Source organism: Tauraco erythrolophus, chromosome Z, assembly GCF_009769465.1.
Source record: "Tauraco erythrolophus isolate bTauEry1 chromosome Z, bTauEry1.pri, whole genome shotgun sequence".
Taxonomy (NCBI): domain Eukaryota; kingdom Metazoa; phylum Chordata; class Aves; order Musophagiformes; family Musophagidae; genus Tauraco; species Tauraco erythrolophus.
In genome coordinates, this window is record NC_141496.1 from 27984749 (window position 1) to 28000997 (window position 16249).

The window sequence follows — 16249 nt, forward strand, 5'->3', positions numbered from 1 at the left end:
TCAACGTGACTGCAGTGAGAAGTTTTGTGGATTCTGAGTACCCAGTGATTAATAAAATAAATTCAGTAGCGGGGAGGGGAGAAGAAACTTATCACAATAGTCATACAAAATGTAGTGTTTGTCAGTGTCTTAGATTGTACAGACAGTAAACTGTAATCTAGGCAAAAAAGAAACACTATTCATTTGACAAATTGAACTAATGATTGTATTAAGCTACACAGGTCATAAACCTACAATGCCTCACTTTCAGAAACTTGCCTGTGTCTCCCCATTAAGTCATTTGTCACAGGAATTCAAATATATCTGAAGAGATACAGTGATCTTACGGACAGCCCCTTGGCATCTGAACTCTTCATTAAGAAAACGTTGTACTGAAAGCCGATCAGTCACTGAATACTGCGGTCTATCCACAGCAAAGAATAAGAGAGGACATTCATGTTTTGTTTATATGTCAAGTATTGCATAAAGTTAACCAGTATGAGGGTACTCACACATTTTTTTTAATTAAAAAGCATGAAATCAAGTTCTCGTATTTATCAACGAATTAACTATTAATTATAGTCATTTCTTGTAGTCAGAAAAGCTGGCATCAAAGTAGTTTGGGGAGCTGGACAGATAGTATTATTAACAGCAAAAATTTAACTGAAGAGACAAGTCATCATTTCAGTTTTCAGTCTCAGAGAAGTTCTGATTACATTCCCGACAATCTTAAAGGAACTCCTAACATTAAATCGAAACATGTTTCAGCCTATTTTGGCTGAGAAGAACTTGCATGAACCCGTGTTCAGTAAAAACACCTTAAGAAGGTCAACTCAAGATCTAAGGATTAACTAGTTGACTGCAAATCACAGAATCATAGCATGGTTAGGGTTGGAAGGGACCTCAAAGATCATCTAGTTCCAACCCCCCTGCCATGGGCAGGGACACCCTTCACTACACCAGGTTGCCCAAAGCCTCATCCAACCTGGCCTTGAACACTTCCAGGGATGGGGCATCTACAGCTTCTCTGGGCAACCTGTCCACTGCCTCACCACTGTCTGAGTGAAAAATTTCTTCCTTACCTCCTAACACAGCATAGCTTTCTATAAACCAGACTGGTCAAGAGGAAATCATGCATTCAGGATGAAACTGGGAACTTCTTTAGTTCATGTGATAGTTATATACTCAACTATAACTTAATACCTTATATTTAATTGTACTTATTTTCTCATCTGTTAAATCTGAAGAGAAATAGCATACAGGAACTAGTTTTGAAGACAGATTACATTAAGCCTCCTCTCTATCAACTGATTTACAGAATTATTACAAACATGTATCAACTACAATTTCTGAACTGAAAAAGAGAAGTGTTCTTTTTCTAGAATGTTAAAAGAAAATAAAACCATACATTCATCTGCAATTCCTCTTTTTGATACAACTACAGTAACAAAGGAAATTATGCAAATTCAGGTTAGTTTAGTTTTCTGAAAAGTACAAAAACCGTGTTTCCTTAAAATTCCTCTTAAAAAAAGAACTTACATATGCTTGAATTTAGCACTTTCTATTTGAAAAATAAAGCATCACATAATTAAGAAAATCAGGAGGAAAATCTAGTGTGTCATCAGAAAAACATCACAGTTGAAGATGCAGTCTTAACTTGACAAATTAACAGGAAAAGAACACTCAATTTATTGACACAAACCCTCTTAGAGTCAAGGACACACAGACTACAATATATTACAGTATTAAAACAAAACACATTAAGTCACAGTTCTGTAAGGCTACAGCTGTTGGAAGAGAAAAACTACACACACTAAGTCACTTACGAGTACGAAAATTCCCCAAAGCAGGTACATGAACGCTTTAAAGAGCCATGACATGGCCTGTTTCATCAAAAACCATTTTATTTCGTATTCTTGCAATTTCTAACAAAATTCAAGTTGCACAAGAAGTTGGTATTAGACAAGCTCCACTACGGGTACATTAAAACCAGAATTAATCACTAACACACAAATGACTTACTTTCTTCCTCGGAATAACATGGGGTCATCAGACGTACGTATCGGACTGCCATTTCCATAAGTCGTTGGCTGTGGTGTAAGAGCTGGAACACTTGCAAAATTCCTGCTCAAGAAAGCCCTGGAAAGACAACAGTCTATAACTGTTATTCACATGATAACTAAGATACTTTTGACGAGTGGGCAGTTTTTTCTTAAGTGAATATGAAACTCAGCAAGTCCTGTCATTTTTTTCTATAGAAGTAATACATCTTGTCTTCTCTTTCCAAAAAGAAGTGATATTTCAGTACATAATGTATTTTCTCAAAAAAAATAGAAAATGGTCATTCTTCACAGCACATGTATAGAAGAAGTTGGCAAACAAATTAACTTAAGGTATTGTTAAATTTAAGAGCCTAAAGAACACAATGGCATCTTCGAATCTAGCTCCCAAAATAAATGTCTCTTCCTCTTCTCATCTCCTCCCCATTTACCCACTAAACAAACACAACTGAAGATATTTAAAACACAACTGTGGACTATCAACTCTAATCAGTGCAATGGTATCTCATGTATCATGCAAAACACAGGAGAGCATTAAAACTCGCAGCTCTGCTTTACTTGACATCTTCCTACTTTTTAAAGTGTAAAGCGGTTTAATGTTAAAAACAGTGAAGACATCCTTCATAAGCAGAAATACTTCTTTCCAAAGACCAGCAACTCTCTTTTTCAACCCAATCCCCACTATCAAATCTTATTGTACTTACAGCATATTCTGAAAATAAAAATGACCATCAATAATTCGCCGGTGAGAGGCAACAGTAGGTGACGCATTTAGAGGAGGTTTACTAAAGAAATTCCTCTGTTGTTGATGTTTTGGACGGAAGGATGGATGACCCAAGTTAGAGGAATTTGGGAACATGGTCCTTTCTACTTGAAGTGAACATGTATCTCTTTACCTACATTAAGAAAAAAAAAAATAATCAAAATTACACAACAAGAAATACTAGTTACCATTTAAACTCTTGGTTTAAAAATCCACATAATCTAGAATATACTTCCAGAAATTGCTTAAAAGAATTGTGATTCTGGACTAATTTGACCTCCTTTCAGGACAAGACACTAAATAAAAATACTATATACTCTTAAGTTTCATAATTACTACTTTCTTCATTTATGTTTAAAAGTGAATTTTTATTTGCTCTGCCCTATTTTAATTTTTGAAAACTTACATGACAAAAGACAGAAGAGTTTTCATCTCAAGGAAAAGTAATGTATTACAGTGGAACATGTTTCTTATTTCAAACATTCCACAATGAGGTTCACAATACATGGGAAGAAACACTTGATTACATCGTAAGAACGCAAAGATGCAGCTGATGACGAACCATAAGTAAAACTAATTTTATGTTCCCTCAATTACCAAACTGAAAAATAAAAGAATAAATATATGTACAAAGTTGTATTAACAGTTACATGAATAGGCATTCTCTCATACACTCAAATAAAATTAATTATTCCTAACTTTACTGTAGCAAGGTCTCACTGTTACCATAGCCTTGAGGTGTTCTCTCACCTACCACTATGCACTGCTGTCATGTTTTAACCTCCTCAGACAGCTCCAACTGTGACTGCAGGCAGCAGTAGCATGGAACATAGACATCTAAATACCAAGGAGTTTATTTGCTCAGGTTTGACTTCGTTCCTTACTTCCTGTGATGACAACCCACGCTAGTGAAAATCCAGCACTACCTACATGGACATTGCTGCACTAGCTCCAAGAAAAAGCTGCCAAGATAATGCTCTCACAGTTATTTCTCTTTCTTTTTTTTTTTGGGGGGGGGGGAGGGAGGAGAAGCATTATGTATCAATGAAAGTTATTTTTTGCGATGTTTACTTTCGATTCTGCAGAAGAAACAAAACCGAATTGCAAGACGAGAGTCGCATGACGTTTACATTTAACCCAAACTACATCTCTGTGCAGATGTGTTACTGTATCTAAACTTTACCGTTCCCAGTACAGACAGGCGAGGTAACAACTGCTGACACACCTCCTTCCCCTCTAAGCAGCCCAGGCACTCTTGGCCTCCGTTTGATGACGGTATGACATGGCAGAGTACACATGAGCAGTTTGCGAATATAACCGACCAGTCGCAGACCGCGTGTCAGAACTCAAGACCGAGTCGCAAAAGCAACACGCCCCTTTTAGTCTCTGAAGTTGCAAATACCCCAAAGAGATGCTGTAAATACCCGAAGGAAAAGCAGCGAAGGAGCCAACCGCCCCCGAACCGAACCAACGCGGTGCAGCAGCGCTGCTGCCTCTTACCGCACCTCTCGGCAGAGATTACCTCGGCGGAACTGCCAGGCTCTCCAGAAGGAGTTTCGTAATCGGTACCGTCCAGGCACACTCGTCGCAGTGGGAATTTTTCCGACCAGGCGCGTGCTTCTGGGGGAAGCCCACGAGCAAACGCCGACGCGCCTCCCGAGCGGACGCGCCCGAGCGCGCAGGCCGCGCCCGCGGCGCCCGCCGCCCCAGCAGGCCCCGACCGCAGCGCCCGGCAACCCCGCGGGCGGCGGCCAGAGCCGCCTTCGCCCCTCGGGCCCGGCACCCCTCCCCGCAAGGAGACTCACGCCGCGCCCGGAGGGAGGAAGGAGGCGGGGCGGGGCGAGCCCGCCGGCAGCACCGAGCAGCCCCCTCGCCGGCGGCACGCCCGGGGCGCCGCAGGGCGGAAGCGAACGACGCTCCGTCAGCTGAGCGCCGCCCTCTCACCCGGACGCAGACACGTCGGCAGGAAGTGGCGGTTCCGCGCGGCCGGAGGTCGGCCGCCTTACCGGCAGAGTGGCGGCGTGCGCGGGCCCCCGGCGGCGGGCAGGGCGGCGGGCAGGCCCGCGGCCGGAGCAGCCGCCCGCAGCAGCCGCCCGCCGAGGCGCTGGGGGCGCGGAGAGGCGCGGCGGGGCGGCGGTAGGGGCCTGCGGGGCCGCCCCCTGCCCGCGCAGCTGTGTCAGGCGGCGGAGGTGCCGGCTGGGCCCTCCAGGCATCGCGTCCCGGGAAGGGCGGAACCCGACAGCCCGGCCTCCCGGCCTGCCTTTCCGCTGTTCCCGCCGTCATAGCTCGCAAGCGGCTTCTCTGACAAACGTCTGACGGCCTTTCTGTGCTGGCAGAGGAGCGGACGGCGGTGGCTGCGGCTCACGGCGTTCCGCTGTTAACCGGTTCTGCCCGCGGCCGAAAGATAAAGGCCACAGTGCGAGTGTTTTGCTTTGTAAAGTTACTGAGTGATTCTAATTGAACTACTGCTCAGAAGCGTGTCAGAAATACAATATTTGAATAAATAACGTAGGATTTGGCCACCAGAGATTGTAGGTGTGCTAGGATAAATCCGAAGTCAAGAACGGGCGGAAATGCCTGCACCCTAAAGGATCAAGGGTTCAGCGATACGAGCCAAAGCGAGTTTTGGGGCCTTCCTCAGGAGAAGGACAATATCCGTAAGCGTGCTCTTGGCATAAGCGAGTACTGAAGCAATGGCTTTGTGCACACACACAGACACTCTTGAGTCTTCCACCTTTAAGAGCAAAGGGGCAAGTTGAGGGCTTGTTCAGCTGAGAGCTTCTTGCTTGAGGGCTTGCTTGGCTGAGAGTAGGTCACAGCTGGAGTTGTCATGGCTTAAGGCTCTGGCCACTCATAGGTAGACTCAATGGATAAGAAAGAGACAAACCCCAGGGGCCCAGGTGAAGTGGGGCTGCAAACAAGGGGCAGGGGAAGGTTTAGGCTGCAGAAAGAATCCTTCCCTCAGGACTTCCTCAGCTTGGCCATAGCTTGGTGTCCTTGTATAAGGGTCATCCGATGGCTATTGGTAGCATTACATTTATGAGACAAACCCTAGTGGTATATATGGAGTGAAGCTGCAGTGCCAAAGGAAACTTCAGCTACAAAGAAATCTCCTGTAACAATTTCTTATTTGGGCCATTTTTATTACTATTATTTATTTTTATTTACTTGAGGTCTTAGTGTAAGGCTCAGCATATGTCTTGGGTTAAGGCTAGGATTTGAGTTCAGAGGGAGACAAAGCCTAGGAGTCTAGGTGGAGTGAGAGTGCAGAGGGGCTGCTAAGGGAAGTTTTGGGCTGCAGAAAGTGGGTTCTGGGCAATTTTGGGCTTAGTTCTAGTTCCTAGAGACAGTTCCTAGGGGTCTAGTTGTGGTGGATCTGTGAAGGGGGTGCCTAGGGACAGTTTGGTCTGCAGAAGAATTACCCTCAAAGTCTTTCATCAGGGCCATATTTGGATTTACCTGGGGTTAAGGCCCTGGGCACATTTAGGGTGAGAAGAGAGACAGTTCCTAGGGTCTAGCTGGAGTGAGGCTGCTGAGGGAGGGTCTGGGCTGCAGAAGTAATTCTCAGGGGCCTTCTTTTATCTGTGCCACATTTGGAGCTGTCTGGTGTTAAAGCTCTGTGCTCTTCTAGCATTAAGAGAAAAGAGAAACGGAGCCTAGGGATCTAGAAGAAGCAGGGCTGCAGACAGGTTGCCAAGGGAAGGTGTGTTTGCTACCAAAGCAATTGTCTCCTGAGAACTTTTTCATCTGTGCCACGGTTCGAGGTTTTCTGGGTTTAAGGGCTACTTGGCCACTTTTAAGGTTAGGATTAGAAGAGAGACAAAGCTGAAGGGTCTTGTTCGGTAGGAGTGCAAAAGGGCTACCAAGACCAGGTTTGTGCCTCACAAAGAATTCTTCCCTGAGAACTCTTCCATCTTGGCTGTGGTTTGGGGTCTTTGGCTAGGTCAGCCCACAGTTGAAATTAGGGCTAGGGTAAGGGATATGATTTAGAAATGTTGTAAAACCCCAGTGTGAGTTGTCTGGGGAGTGTGTGTTGATAAGGTTTTGAAATGGGAAGTACTGAGATAGAATCATAGAATCATAGAATGGTTAGGGCTGGAAGGGACCTTCAAAGGTCATCTAGTCCAACCCCCCTGCAAGGAACAGGGATATCTCCAACTAGATCAGGTTGCTCAGGGCCTTGTCCAACCTGGCCTTGAACGTCTCCAGGGATGGAGCATCCACCACCTCTCTGGGCAACCTGTTCCAGTGTTCTACCACTCTCATAGTAAAAAATTTTTTCCTAATATCCAACCTGAACCTACCTCCCTCTATTTTAAAACCATTACCCCTTGTCCTATCATAACTGGCCCTCCTGAACAGCCTCTCCCCATCTTTCCTGTAGGAATCATAGAATCATAGAATGGCATAGGCTGGAAGGGACCTTAGAGATCATCTAATCCAACCTCCCTGTCATGGGCAGGGACACCTCTCAACTAGATCAGGCTACTCAAGGCTCCGTCCAACCTGACCTTGAACACCTCCAGGGAGGGGGCATCCACAACCTCTCCGGGCAATCTATTCCAAAGTCTCACCACCCTCGTACTGAAGAATTTCTTCCTAAGATCTAATCTAAATCTGTTCTCCTTCAACTTAAACCCATTTCCACTTATCCTATCAGTGGACACTCTCGTAAAAAGTCCCTCCCCAGCCTTCCTGTAAGTTCCCTTCAGGTATTCGAACGCAGCTATTAGGTTCCCCTGAAGTCTTCTCTTTTCAAGGCTGAACAATCCCAGCTCCCGCAACCTGTCCTCATAGGAGAGGTGCTCCAGCCCCTGGATCATCTTTGTGGCCCACCTCTGAACACGCTCCAACAGATCTATGTCTCTCTTATGATGGGGACAGCAGAACTGGACGCAGTATTCGAGGTGGAGTCTCGCAAGAGCAGAGTAAAAGGGGAGAATCACCTCTCTTGACCTGCTGACCACGCTTCTCTTGATACATCCCAGGATGCGGTTGGCCTTCTGGGCTGCATGAGCGCACTGCCGGCTCATGTTGAGCTTCTCATCTATAAACACCCCCAAATCCTTCTCTTCAGGGCTATTCTCAACCCACTCTGTGCCCAGTTTGTATTTGTGCCTAGGATTGGCCTGACCCAGGTGAAGGACCTTGCATTTTGACCTGTTGAAGCTCATGCAGTTGGCACTGGCCCAATTCTCAAGCCTATCAAGGTCCCTCTGGATGGCATCTCTTCCCTCAAGTGAGTCCACGGCACCACGCAACTTGGTGTTATTGGCAGACTTACTGAGGGTGCACTCAATGCCGTCATCCATGTCGCTGACAAAGATGTTGAACAGCACTGGACCCAGAACAGACCCCTGAGGGATACCGCTTGACACTGGACTCCATGTAGACATCGCACCATTGACCACAACTCTTTGAGTGCGACCATCCAGCCAGTTCTTTATCCACCGAGTGGTCCATCTGTCAAATCCATGTCTCACCATTTTAGAGACGAGGATGTCATGTGGGACAGTGTCAAACGCCTTGCACAAGTCCAGGAAAATGACATCCGTTGCTTTACCCACGTCAACAAGTGCTGTAGCTTTGTCGTAGAAGGCCACTAAATTGGTCAGGCACGACTTGCCCCTAGTGAAGCCATGTTGCTGTCACCAACCACTTGGTTGTTTTTTATGTGCCTTAGTACAGCTACCAGGAGAATCTGTTCCATGATTTTACCTGGCACAGAGGTAAGGCTGACTGGTCTGTAGTTTCCCAGCTTGTCCTTGGTCCCTTTTTTAAAGATGGGGGTTATGTTTGCCCTTTTCCAATCTGTAGGAACCTCACCAAACTGCCAGGACCTCTCAAATATGATGGCAAGTGGCCTAGCAACTTCAGTTGCCAGTTACTTCAGGACCCGTGGATGTATCTCATCAGGTCCCATGGACTTGTGCACCTTCAGGATCTCTAGGTGTTCCCGGACCTGATCTACTCCTACCCTGGGTGGTTCTTCACTCTCCCAGACCCAGCCAACATCCTCTGTGATTTGCGTGGTGTGGTTTGAGTGGTTGCCAGTGAAGACTGAGGCAAAAAAGTTGTTGAATATTTCAGCCTTCTCCATGTCCTCAGTAACCAGGTCACCCATATTCTTCTGGAGAGACTTCACATTCGCTCTTGTTTTCCTTTTTTCTCTCACATACCTATAAAATCCTTTTCTGTTATTTCTAATATCGCTGGCCAGATTTGACTCTGTTCCGGCCTTAGCTTTTCTAATCTGGTCTCTGAGTACACAAGCAACTTCCTTGTAGTCATCCCAGGTTACCAGTTCCTGCTTCCATGCTTTGTGCATTTCCCTTTTGTATTTGATTTTAGCCAAGAGTTCTTTGCTTATCCATATAGGTCTCCTGGTGGTTTTGCCTGATTTCTTCCTTTTAGGGATGCAATGCCTTTGAACTTGGAGAAGATGATCCTTGAAAGTCAACCAGCAATCTTGGGCTCCCAGTCCCTCCAGAGCTTTACCCCATGGCACACTACCAAGGAGGTTCCTGAAGCGGTGAAAGTCAGCTCTTCTGAAATCGAGGGTTTCAAGCTTGCTGAGCTTCCCCCTCTTAGCTGCCCTTAGGATCTCAAACTCCACCATCTCATGGTCACTGCAGCCAAGGCTATGCACGAGTTCAACATTACCTATCAGCCCTTCCCTATTGACGAGAATGAGGTCTAACATGGCACCTCTGCTCGTTGTTTCCTCTATCACTTGGATAAGGAAGTTATCGTTAATGCATTCCAGGAATCCCCTGGATTGCGTGTTCTCCGCCGTGTTGTTTTTCCAACTGATGTCAGGGTGGTTAAAATCCCCCATGAGGACCAGGGCTTGTGAACGAGCAGCAACTCCTATCTGCCTATGTAGGGCCTCATCCACTTGGTCCTCCTGATTGGGTGATCTGTAGCACACTCCAACTGTAAAGTCTCCTACCCTTCCTTTCACCCTGGCCCACAGGCACTCGGTTCTATCATCATCACTTGCCAGGTGGAGCTCCATGCATTCTAGCAGTTTGTTGACATAGAGGGCAACACCCCCTCCTCGTCTCCCCTGCCTGTCCTTCCTGAACAGTTTATACCCCTCTAGTCCAACACACCAATCACAGGAGTCATTCCACCATGTCTCTGTGATGCCGATCAGGTCATAGCGCTGCAGGCTCACAAGCATCTCCTGTTCCTCTTGTTTATTGCCCAAGCTGCGGGCATTCATATAGAGGCATTTGAGTTGGGTCCCTGATGAGGTACCTGGAGCCCCCTGATGATGCTCAGATTTTTCCACAGTAACCAACCTCTCAACAACCCCTGTGCTCTGTCTGCAACCGGCATGACACCTTGATCCCTTGCTAATTCACAAAACTGCAAGATCTTGCTAGTGCATTCCTCCCCCACAAGCACTGGCATACTGCACTCCGGCTCCCTTCCAGTGATCCTGATTTCACCCCCACCCCCTTTCATACCTAGTGTAAAGCTCTGTCTATGAGCCCTGCCAATTCCCTTCCCAAAATCCTTCTCCCTCTGTGGGACAGGCTATTACCGTGCCTTTCTAACAGACCTGGCCTCTTGCAGATCCAGCCGCTGTCAAAAAACCCAAACCCCTGCCAGACACACCAGGCTCAGAGGCAGGTATTAATCTGCTGGTACTTCCTGCCTAATCCCTCATCTTTGCTCACAGCCAGAGGGATAGAGGAGAACATGACCTGTGCTCCTGATCCCTTGACCAGGCGCCCCAAGGCTCTGAAGTCCTTCTTCATTGTCCTTGGAGTGGTTCTTCCTAATTCCTCACTGCCTACCTGAAACAACAAAAGGGGGTAATAGTCTGAGGGCTGTACTAGGGAAGGAAGCTTCTTCCTGACATCTTTAACTCTGACCCCTGGGAGGCAACAGACCTCCCTGTGCAGCGGGTCCGGTCTGCATATCGGGCCTTCTGTTCCCTTAAGCAGTGAGTCACCAATGACAATGACCCATCTTTTATCCCTTACTGATGAGGTTTTAATGCCGACGGCAGGCTGACTAGGCTTTGGTGACACCTTCAAGCAGGGAGAACCAACATCCTCACTGTTTTCCAGTTCCCCTTGCAGAGCACTGTACCTATTATGCAAGGACACCTGGGGGGTGGAGGAATTGCCAGGCAGATACGCTTGCCATGCCAAGCAGGGACCTTGTGCCATTGCCCCGTCCCCTAATTCCTCACATTCCCTGATCTCCTTTAACCTCTCCACTTCTTCTTTCAGCTCTGCCACAGCCAGATTATGGAAGCTGTCAATTTCCCTCTCGCTTTCCCTAATTATCCTTAACCTACTCACCTCCTCCCTGAGCTCCAACACTTCATCCTGGAGCTGTGCCACCCAGCTTAGCAGGTCATCAACCTGCTCGCACCTCACACAGCTATCCTCAGAATTGCTCCCAGCTACCAGTGAAAAGCTCTGACATTCCTCACAGCCTGTGACCTGAACACAAATATTCCTTCGAGTGGGTGCTGAAAGCACAGTTCTCCTCCTCCGAGAAGCCACCATGACTCCTTGATAAGGTGAAGCACCTCAAATCCCATCCAACGAGTTGTAAGCAGCCCCCTCGTTAGGCAGGAACAATAGGTTTTCTTGCCTTGTGGGTTTGTTTGGGATCAAAACGTAACTTTCTAGTTCCTGCTCAAGGGAGAAACTTTGTGTCTTAACTGTTAATGATACGACTCCTGATAGCTGGAGTTCCCCATTTGTTCCTTTCAGACAGTGTTCTCCAGACCATTTGACCACTCTTCTCACCATAATCTGTCCATTATTATTGGTTAAACAACATACCATTCTTCAAGGTTCCTCACATTTGCCATGGGGCCTACAATAAATATAACCTGATACAATCAGGTATAACACTGGTAACAGGCAGTGTTCATAGCAGCATATTAAGCATTGACATCTTTTGTACAGCGAAAAGGAGAAAAAAAAAGATTTAGAAATGCATTTACCCAATTAAAGTAACTTGTGTTGCTGTGTTTTTCCTTGTCTCCTTTTCCTCCGCTCCTTGGCACAAGGCACCCTGTGCCTTTTGTGTTTGCCTTAATCCAGATACTAAATCTAACCTTTTTTTTGGCACAGACTGTTCACTCTTAAGGATTTTTCCCCGTGTCCTACCTACATCCACCTGTCAAATAGCTACACATTTCAGTGAGACACTTGAAATAACCTGACGTTTTACAAATTGCCAGCAGCCTTCTGAGACGGATCTCTGTGCTTTGACGTGCTGAGAGCTGTTCTGTTTTTTTCAGTATGTGCCTTCTTACTTCCCGACCCTGACTGTGATCTCAGGAAGTTAACAGGTTATATTTTCTTCTGCCAGAAAAAGCCCTACAAAGCCTTACTTCTGGTTTTAGTCGTTCAAGCAAAGAATCAGGCTACTGGTCAAGAGGTACTCAGCTGAACAACTGTACAACAAGGAATCTGAGAACTACCACTAGAGATTGCACCAGACTCCCCAAAACAGAATAGGTTTAGGACCAGTCTTGTGTTTCTGTCTCCAAAGAGAAATACTGCTTCAGAGTAAAAATTGTGTATTTATTGTAGCAGAACCGTTTGTAAAACTAAGTTATTGGAACAACAACAAAGAAACTGAATTACCAATGAAAGAAATTTATGATCCGTAATAGAGGCAGAGGCTAAATTCAGCCTCTGAAAACTATAAACAATATTTAGCTCTGATGGATAGAAAGAGTGGTTTCCGGAAGTCATTAGCAAAGAAGTCACTGATAAACCAGCTGCAGTCTCTCTCATAGAATGGAAGCAATTATTCCATTCTATGGAACTAAAGTTCCTTTTTGGTGCTATTTGCAATTTTCTGAAACTTGTAAAGCCAAAGTGCTCCAGGTATAGTTGCTGCCTGAAGGTAAGTAGTGCTGGAAAGTTTGGTCAAAGCAGGTCAGCATTCAATAGTTCAAGGAGGAAAAAGGAAGAAAAAACCCTTATTCCTCTGTGGAAACCTTTCTCTATTCTCAAAAAGTTTATAGGCTCTTTTCCTTATCTCTTGCCACTAGGGAAGGCCTGTGGGAACTGAGAAGGGGGTGTGTTTAGAACGTGCTTTACTGTAGCAAACAGCCTTATGAAGGAGCATTTGATACTACTGCTTTTAGAAGTGTTACCTGATTAAGGGTGATTAAAAACACGTACTCATGTACTCCTCCTTTTCCTATTGGGAAATTGCTCAACTTACTGGAAACGTTTTGTCAGTTTCAAAACCAGCGGTAATAAATGATCATTTACCATGTCACTAGTCTCCAGGACCGGCTCTGAAATAATGAAACTTGTATCACTACAGTGCTTCATTTTCAGTATGCCATTTTCATATTTTGTACTGAGACCAAACGTGGCAAGTATATTAAAACAAGAAATGTAACTCCAATGAAATTAATGGAGCTCTAACAGGGATTAATATGTTGCAGGATCCACAGTGAAGACTGCAGCTTTTTAATCACGATACCCATCTGATATGCTTGGCAGTTTGTTTAGAAATCAGGATATTCTGGGATAGAAGCCAAACCAGAGACTTAGGTCTAAAATAAATTTTATGTACCAGGCAAAAAGGAGCTTTTCTCAGCAAAACAATGCAAGATTTTAACAATAATACAAAGAACTTAAATTAGATGTAAATTAAGAAAAAATATTACAAAGGCACAAATCCGTTGCTGAAGGTTGGCAGGTGTCCATGTAAATATCCACCGCATTAAAAGCAAGATTAAAAAGTTTAGCAAGTAAATACTAAAGTAAAAAGTAATAATTTTCTTAATTAAACAAATACAGTATTTTTTTTCTCACTGTGCAGCATCCTAGCTCTGATGTTCAGCATTCAGCCAGGTTCACTGATGTTCATGTATGCCTTTATATGCTTTCTTTAGTGCTTTTTAAGAGAGAGGTCAGTTGATAACCTTTATTAAGTACAGTATGTATGGAATGTAATTAGTGTATCAAGATAAGTGAAAATGTTAAGGAACTATGCAAACACATATGTTGTATCTATGAATTCCAACTTATAAAATACAGATTTTATAAATCCATGGTGCTGATTTATAGCAGATACATAGCAAAATATATATTTACAGTTATCGTTATTTGGGATGATCTAAAAATATGTCTGCATATGAATGATCCCTGTATCTTTTTCAGCTGAGTTGTTTGTACTACGCCACTTTAGATTGCTGTGGAAAATACACTATTTGTCTTTGATGAGAATTAAGGCTGTTGTGATAATTGATTAATGCTGTGCACTGGTTAGATTACTGAGTATATTTGCTAGTAATTTCATTACTTCAGTGCTTTGATTTTGTAAATTTTGTAATTAAACTCCTTTAAATACAACTTATTTAAAGGAATGTCTAAGTTCTAGGTTTTCCTAAATTTTAATATTTGCTTTTTTGTGTGAGTGACATGGACAATAGGATCGAGTGCACCCTCAGCAAGTTTTCTGATGACACCAAGCTGTGTGGTGCTGTGGACACTCTGGAGGGAAGGGATGCCATCCAGAAGGACCTTGACAGGCTGGAGAGGTGGGCCTGTGAGAACCTCATGAAGTTCAACAAGGCCAAGTGCAAGGTCCTGCACGTGGGTCGGAGCAATCCCATGCACAAGTACAGGCTGGGAGGAGAATGGATTGAGAGCAGCCCTGAGGAGAAGGACTTGGGAGTGCTGGTGGATGAGAAGCTCAACATGAGCCGGCAATGTGCGCTGGCAGCCCAGAAAGCCAACGGTATCCTGGGCTGCATCAAAACAAGCGTGGCCAGCAGGTCAAGGGAGGTGATTCTGCCCCTCTACTCTGCTCTCGTGAGACCCCACCTGGAATATTGCATTCAGCTCTGGAGTCCCCAACACAAGAAGGACATGGAGCTACTGGAACGAGTCCAGAGGAGGGCCACGCAGATGATCCGAGGGCTGGAGCACCTCTGCTATGAGGACAGGCTGAGAGAGTTGGGGCTGTTCAGCCTGGAGAAAAGAAGGCTCCGGGGTGATCTTATAGCAGCTTTCCAGTACTTAAAGGGGGCCTACAGGAAAGCTGGAGAGGGACTTTTTACAAGGGCGTGTAGTGACAGGACAAGGGGCAATGGCTTTAAACTGAAAGATGGCAGATTTAGATTAGATCTAAGGAAGAAATTTTTCACTCAGAGGGTGGTGAGGCACTGGAACAGGTTGCCCAGAGAAGTTGTAGATGCCCCACCCCTGGAAGTGTTCAAGGCCAGGTTGGATGAGACTTTGGGCAACCTGGTGTAGTGAAGGGTTTCCCTGCTCAATGCAGGGAGGGTGGAACTAGATGATCTTTGAGGTCTCTTCCAACCCTAACCATTCTATGATTCTATGATTCTAAGTTCAAAATAAATAATCAGGGTCATTAATTTTGATTGAAAACAGTGGGTGATGCCAATTAATTCTGCACAACTCTACAAAACTACTGGTTTTCTCTTAGTTTTGTTTTAATCCATTGTACTCTTAGGAGGATATTAATGTTCCCCCGGTCCTGAACTAGTCAAGAAAGTTTTTGAAGGGTTTGCCTGATAAGTCCGTTCCTGAGGGTTAGGTATTAAAGAAGGAATTTGATTATTGTTACAGAAGTCCAGTAGATATTTCACTGTGGCCCAGTTTTTATCACTGGCTGAGAAAAATAGATTTAGGGTTAATAGATCTTCAGGCAATACCTACTCATTAACTTAACTTTGTGCATATATTAACATCCCCAATCTGGACGCAACCTTTTTTTCTCTCTTGAACTAAGCATTTGGTAAGAGACAGTAAACATGACCTCTGTTTTATACTTGACTTTATTAAATTAAGCATGCATTTAGAAATTATGAGTTGACCTCAAGTTGAAAGGGTCCTACTGTAGGCTAATAAATAAAATATAACTTGCCACCTGCTGTCTTTTTTCCTAGCATTTCCTATGTGTATTTCAGAGGTTGAGTAGGGTGCAAGAGCTAGCTGTTGGTGGTCAACTTAAACTCTGTTGTATTACAGTTTTTCACTGTCTTCTTCAGGTTTTTATGTCTGGTTTTGATTGCGTATTTGTTTGTGGAAAATGCATCTGAACATCTTGTTTCTTTGAATAGAAGTTTTCCCATATTTAAGAACTAAATTTTGTCAGTCGGATGTAAATGATGACAGTATTTTATGGAAAAAAAAACAACTTTATGTAGTGGTTTTTCTGGCAAAGATGTGTGCCATTCAACTAAGAAATTCCCTAATCTTATCTCCCTGGAGCAGATTATTAAAGATACTACTATTCTGGGTAGTACAAGTCTCCTTACACAAAAGCTATTGTAAAGTTTTCCAAATTTCAAATACATTAGGCAGAATGAGAAACATTTTCATGTACCATAAAAAGTCTGAAATAAAATGTACTAATGTTTAAGAGTTTTTACGCAAGAAATCACAACACTTCTGGTAACACGTTTAAAGATTAC

At 44.4% G+C, this 16249-nt stretch overlaps 1 protein-coding gene across 1 annotated transcript in view; it reads right to left on the reverse strand.

Moving 5' to 3' along the window:
• The window catches only part of TENT2 (terminal nucleotidyltransferase 2), a 62634-nt gene extending 58186 nt beyond the window's left edge, over positions 1-4448 (reverse strand). Inside the window, exons 1-3 of the mRNA XM_086630090.1 lie at positions 4303-4448; positions 2744-2935; positions 2002-2118 (exon numbers count right to left, since the gene is read on the reverse strand). Of these exons, the coding sequence (XP_086486216.1) occupies positions 2002-2118; positions 2744-2898 (272 nt within the window). The 5' untranslated portion in view covers positions 2899-2935; positions 4303-4448. The remainder of the gene's footprint in view (positions 1-2001; positions 2119-2743; positions 2936-4302) is intronic.
• Positions 4449-16249: the final 11801 nt, after the last annotated feature.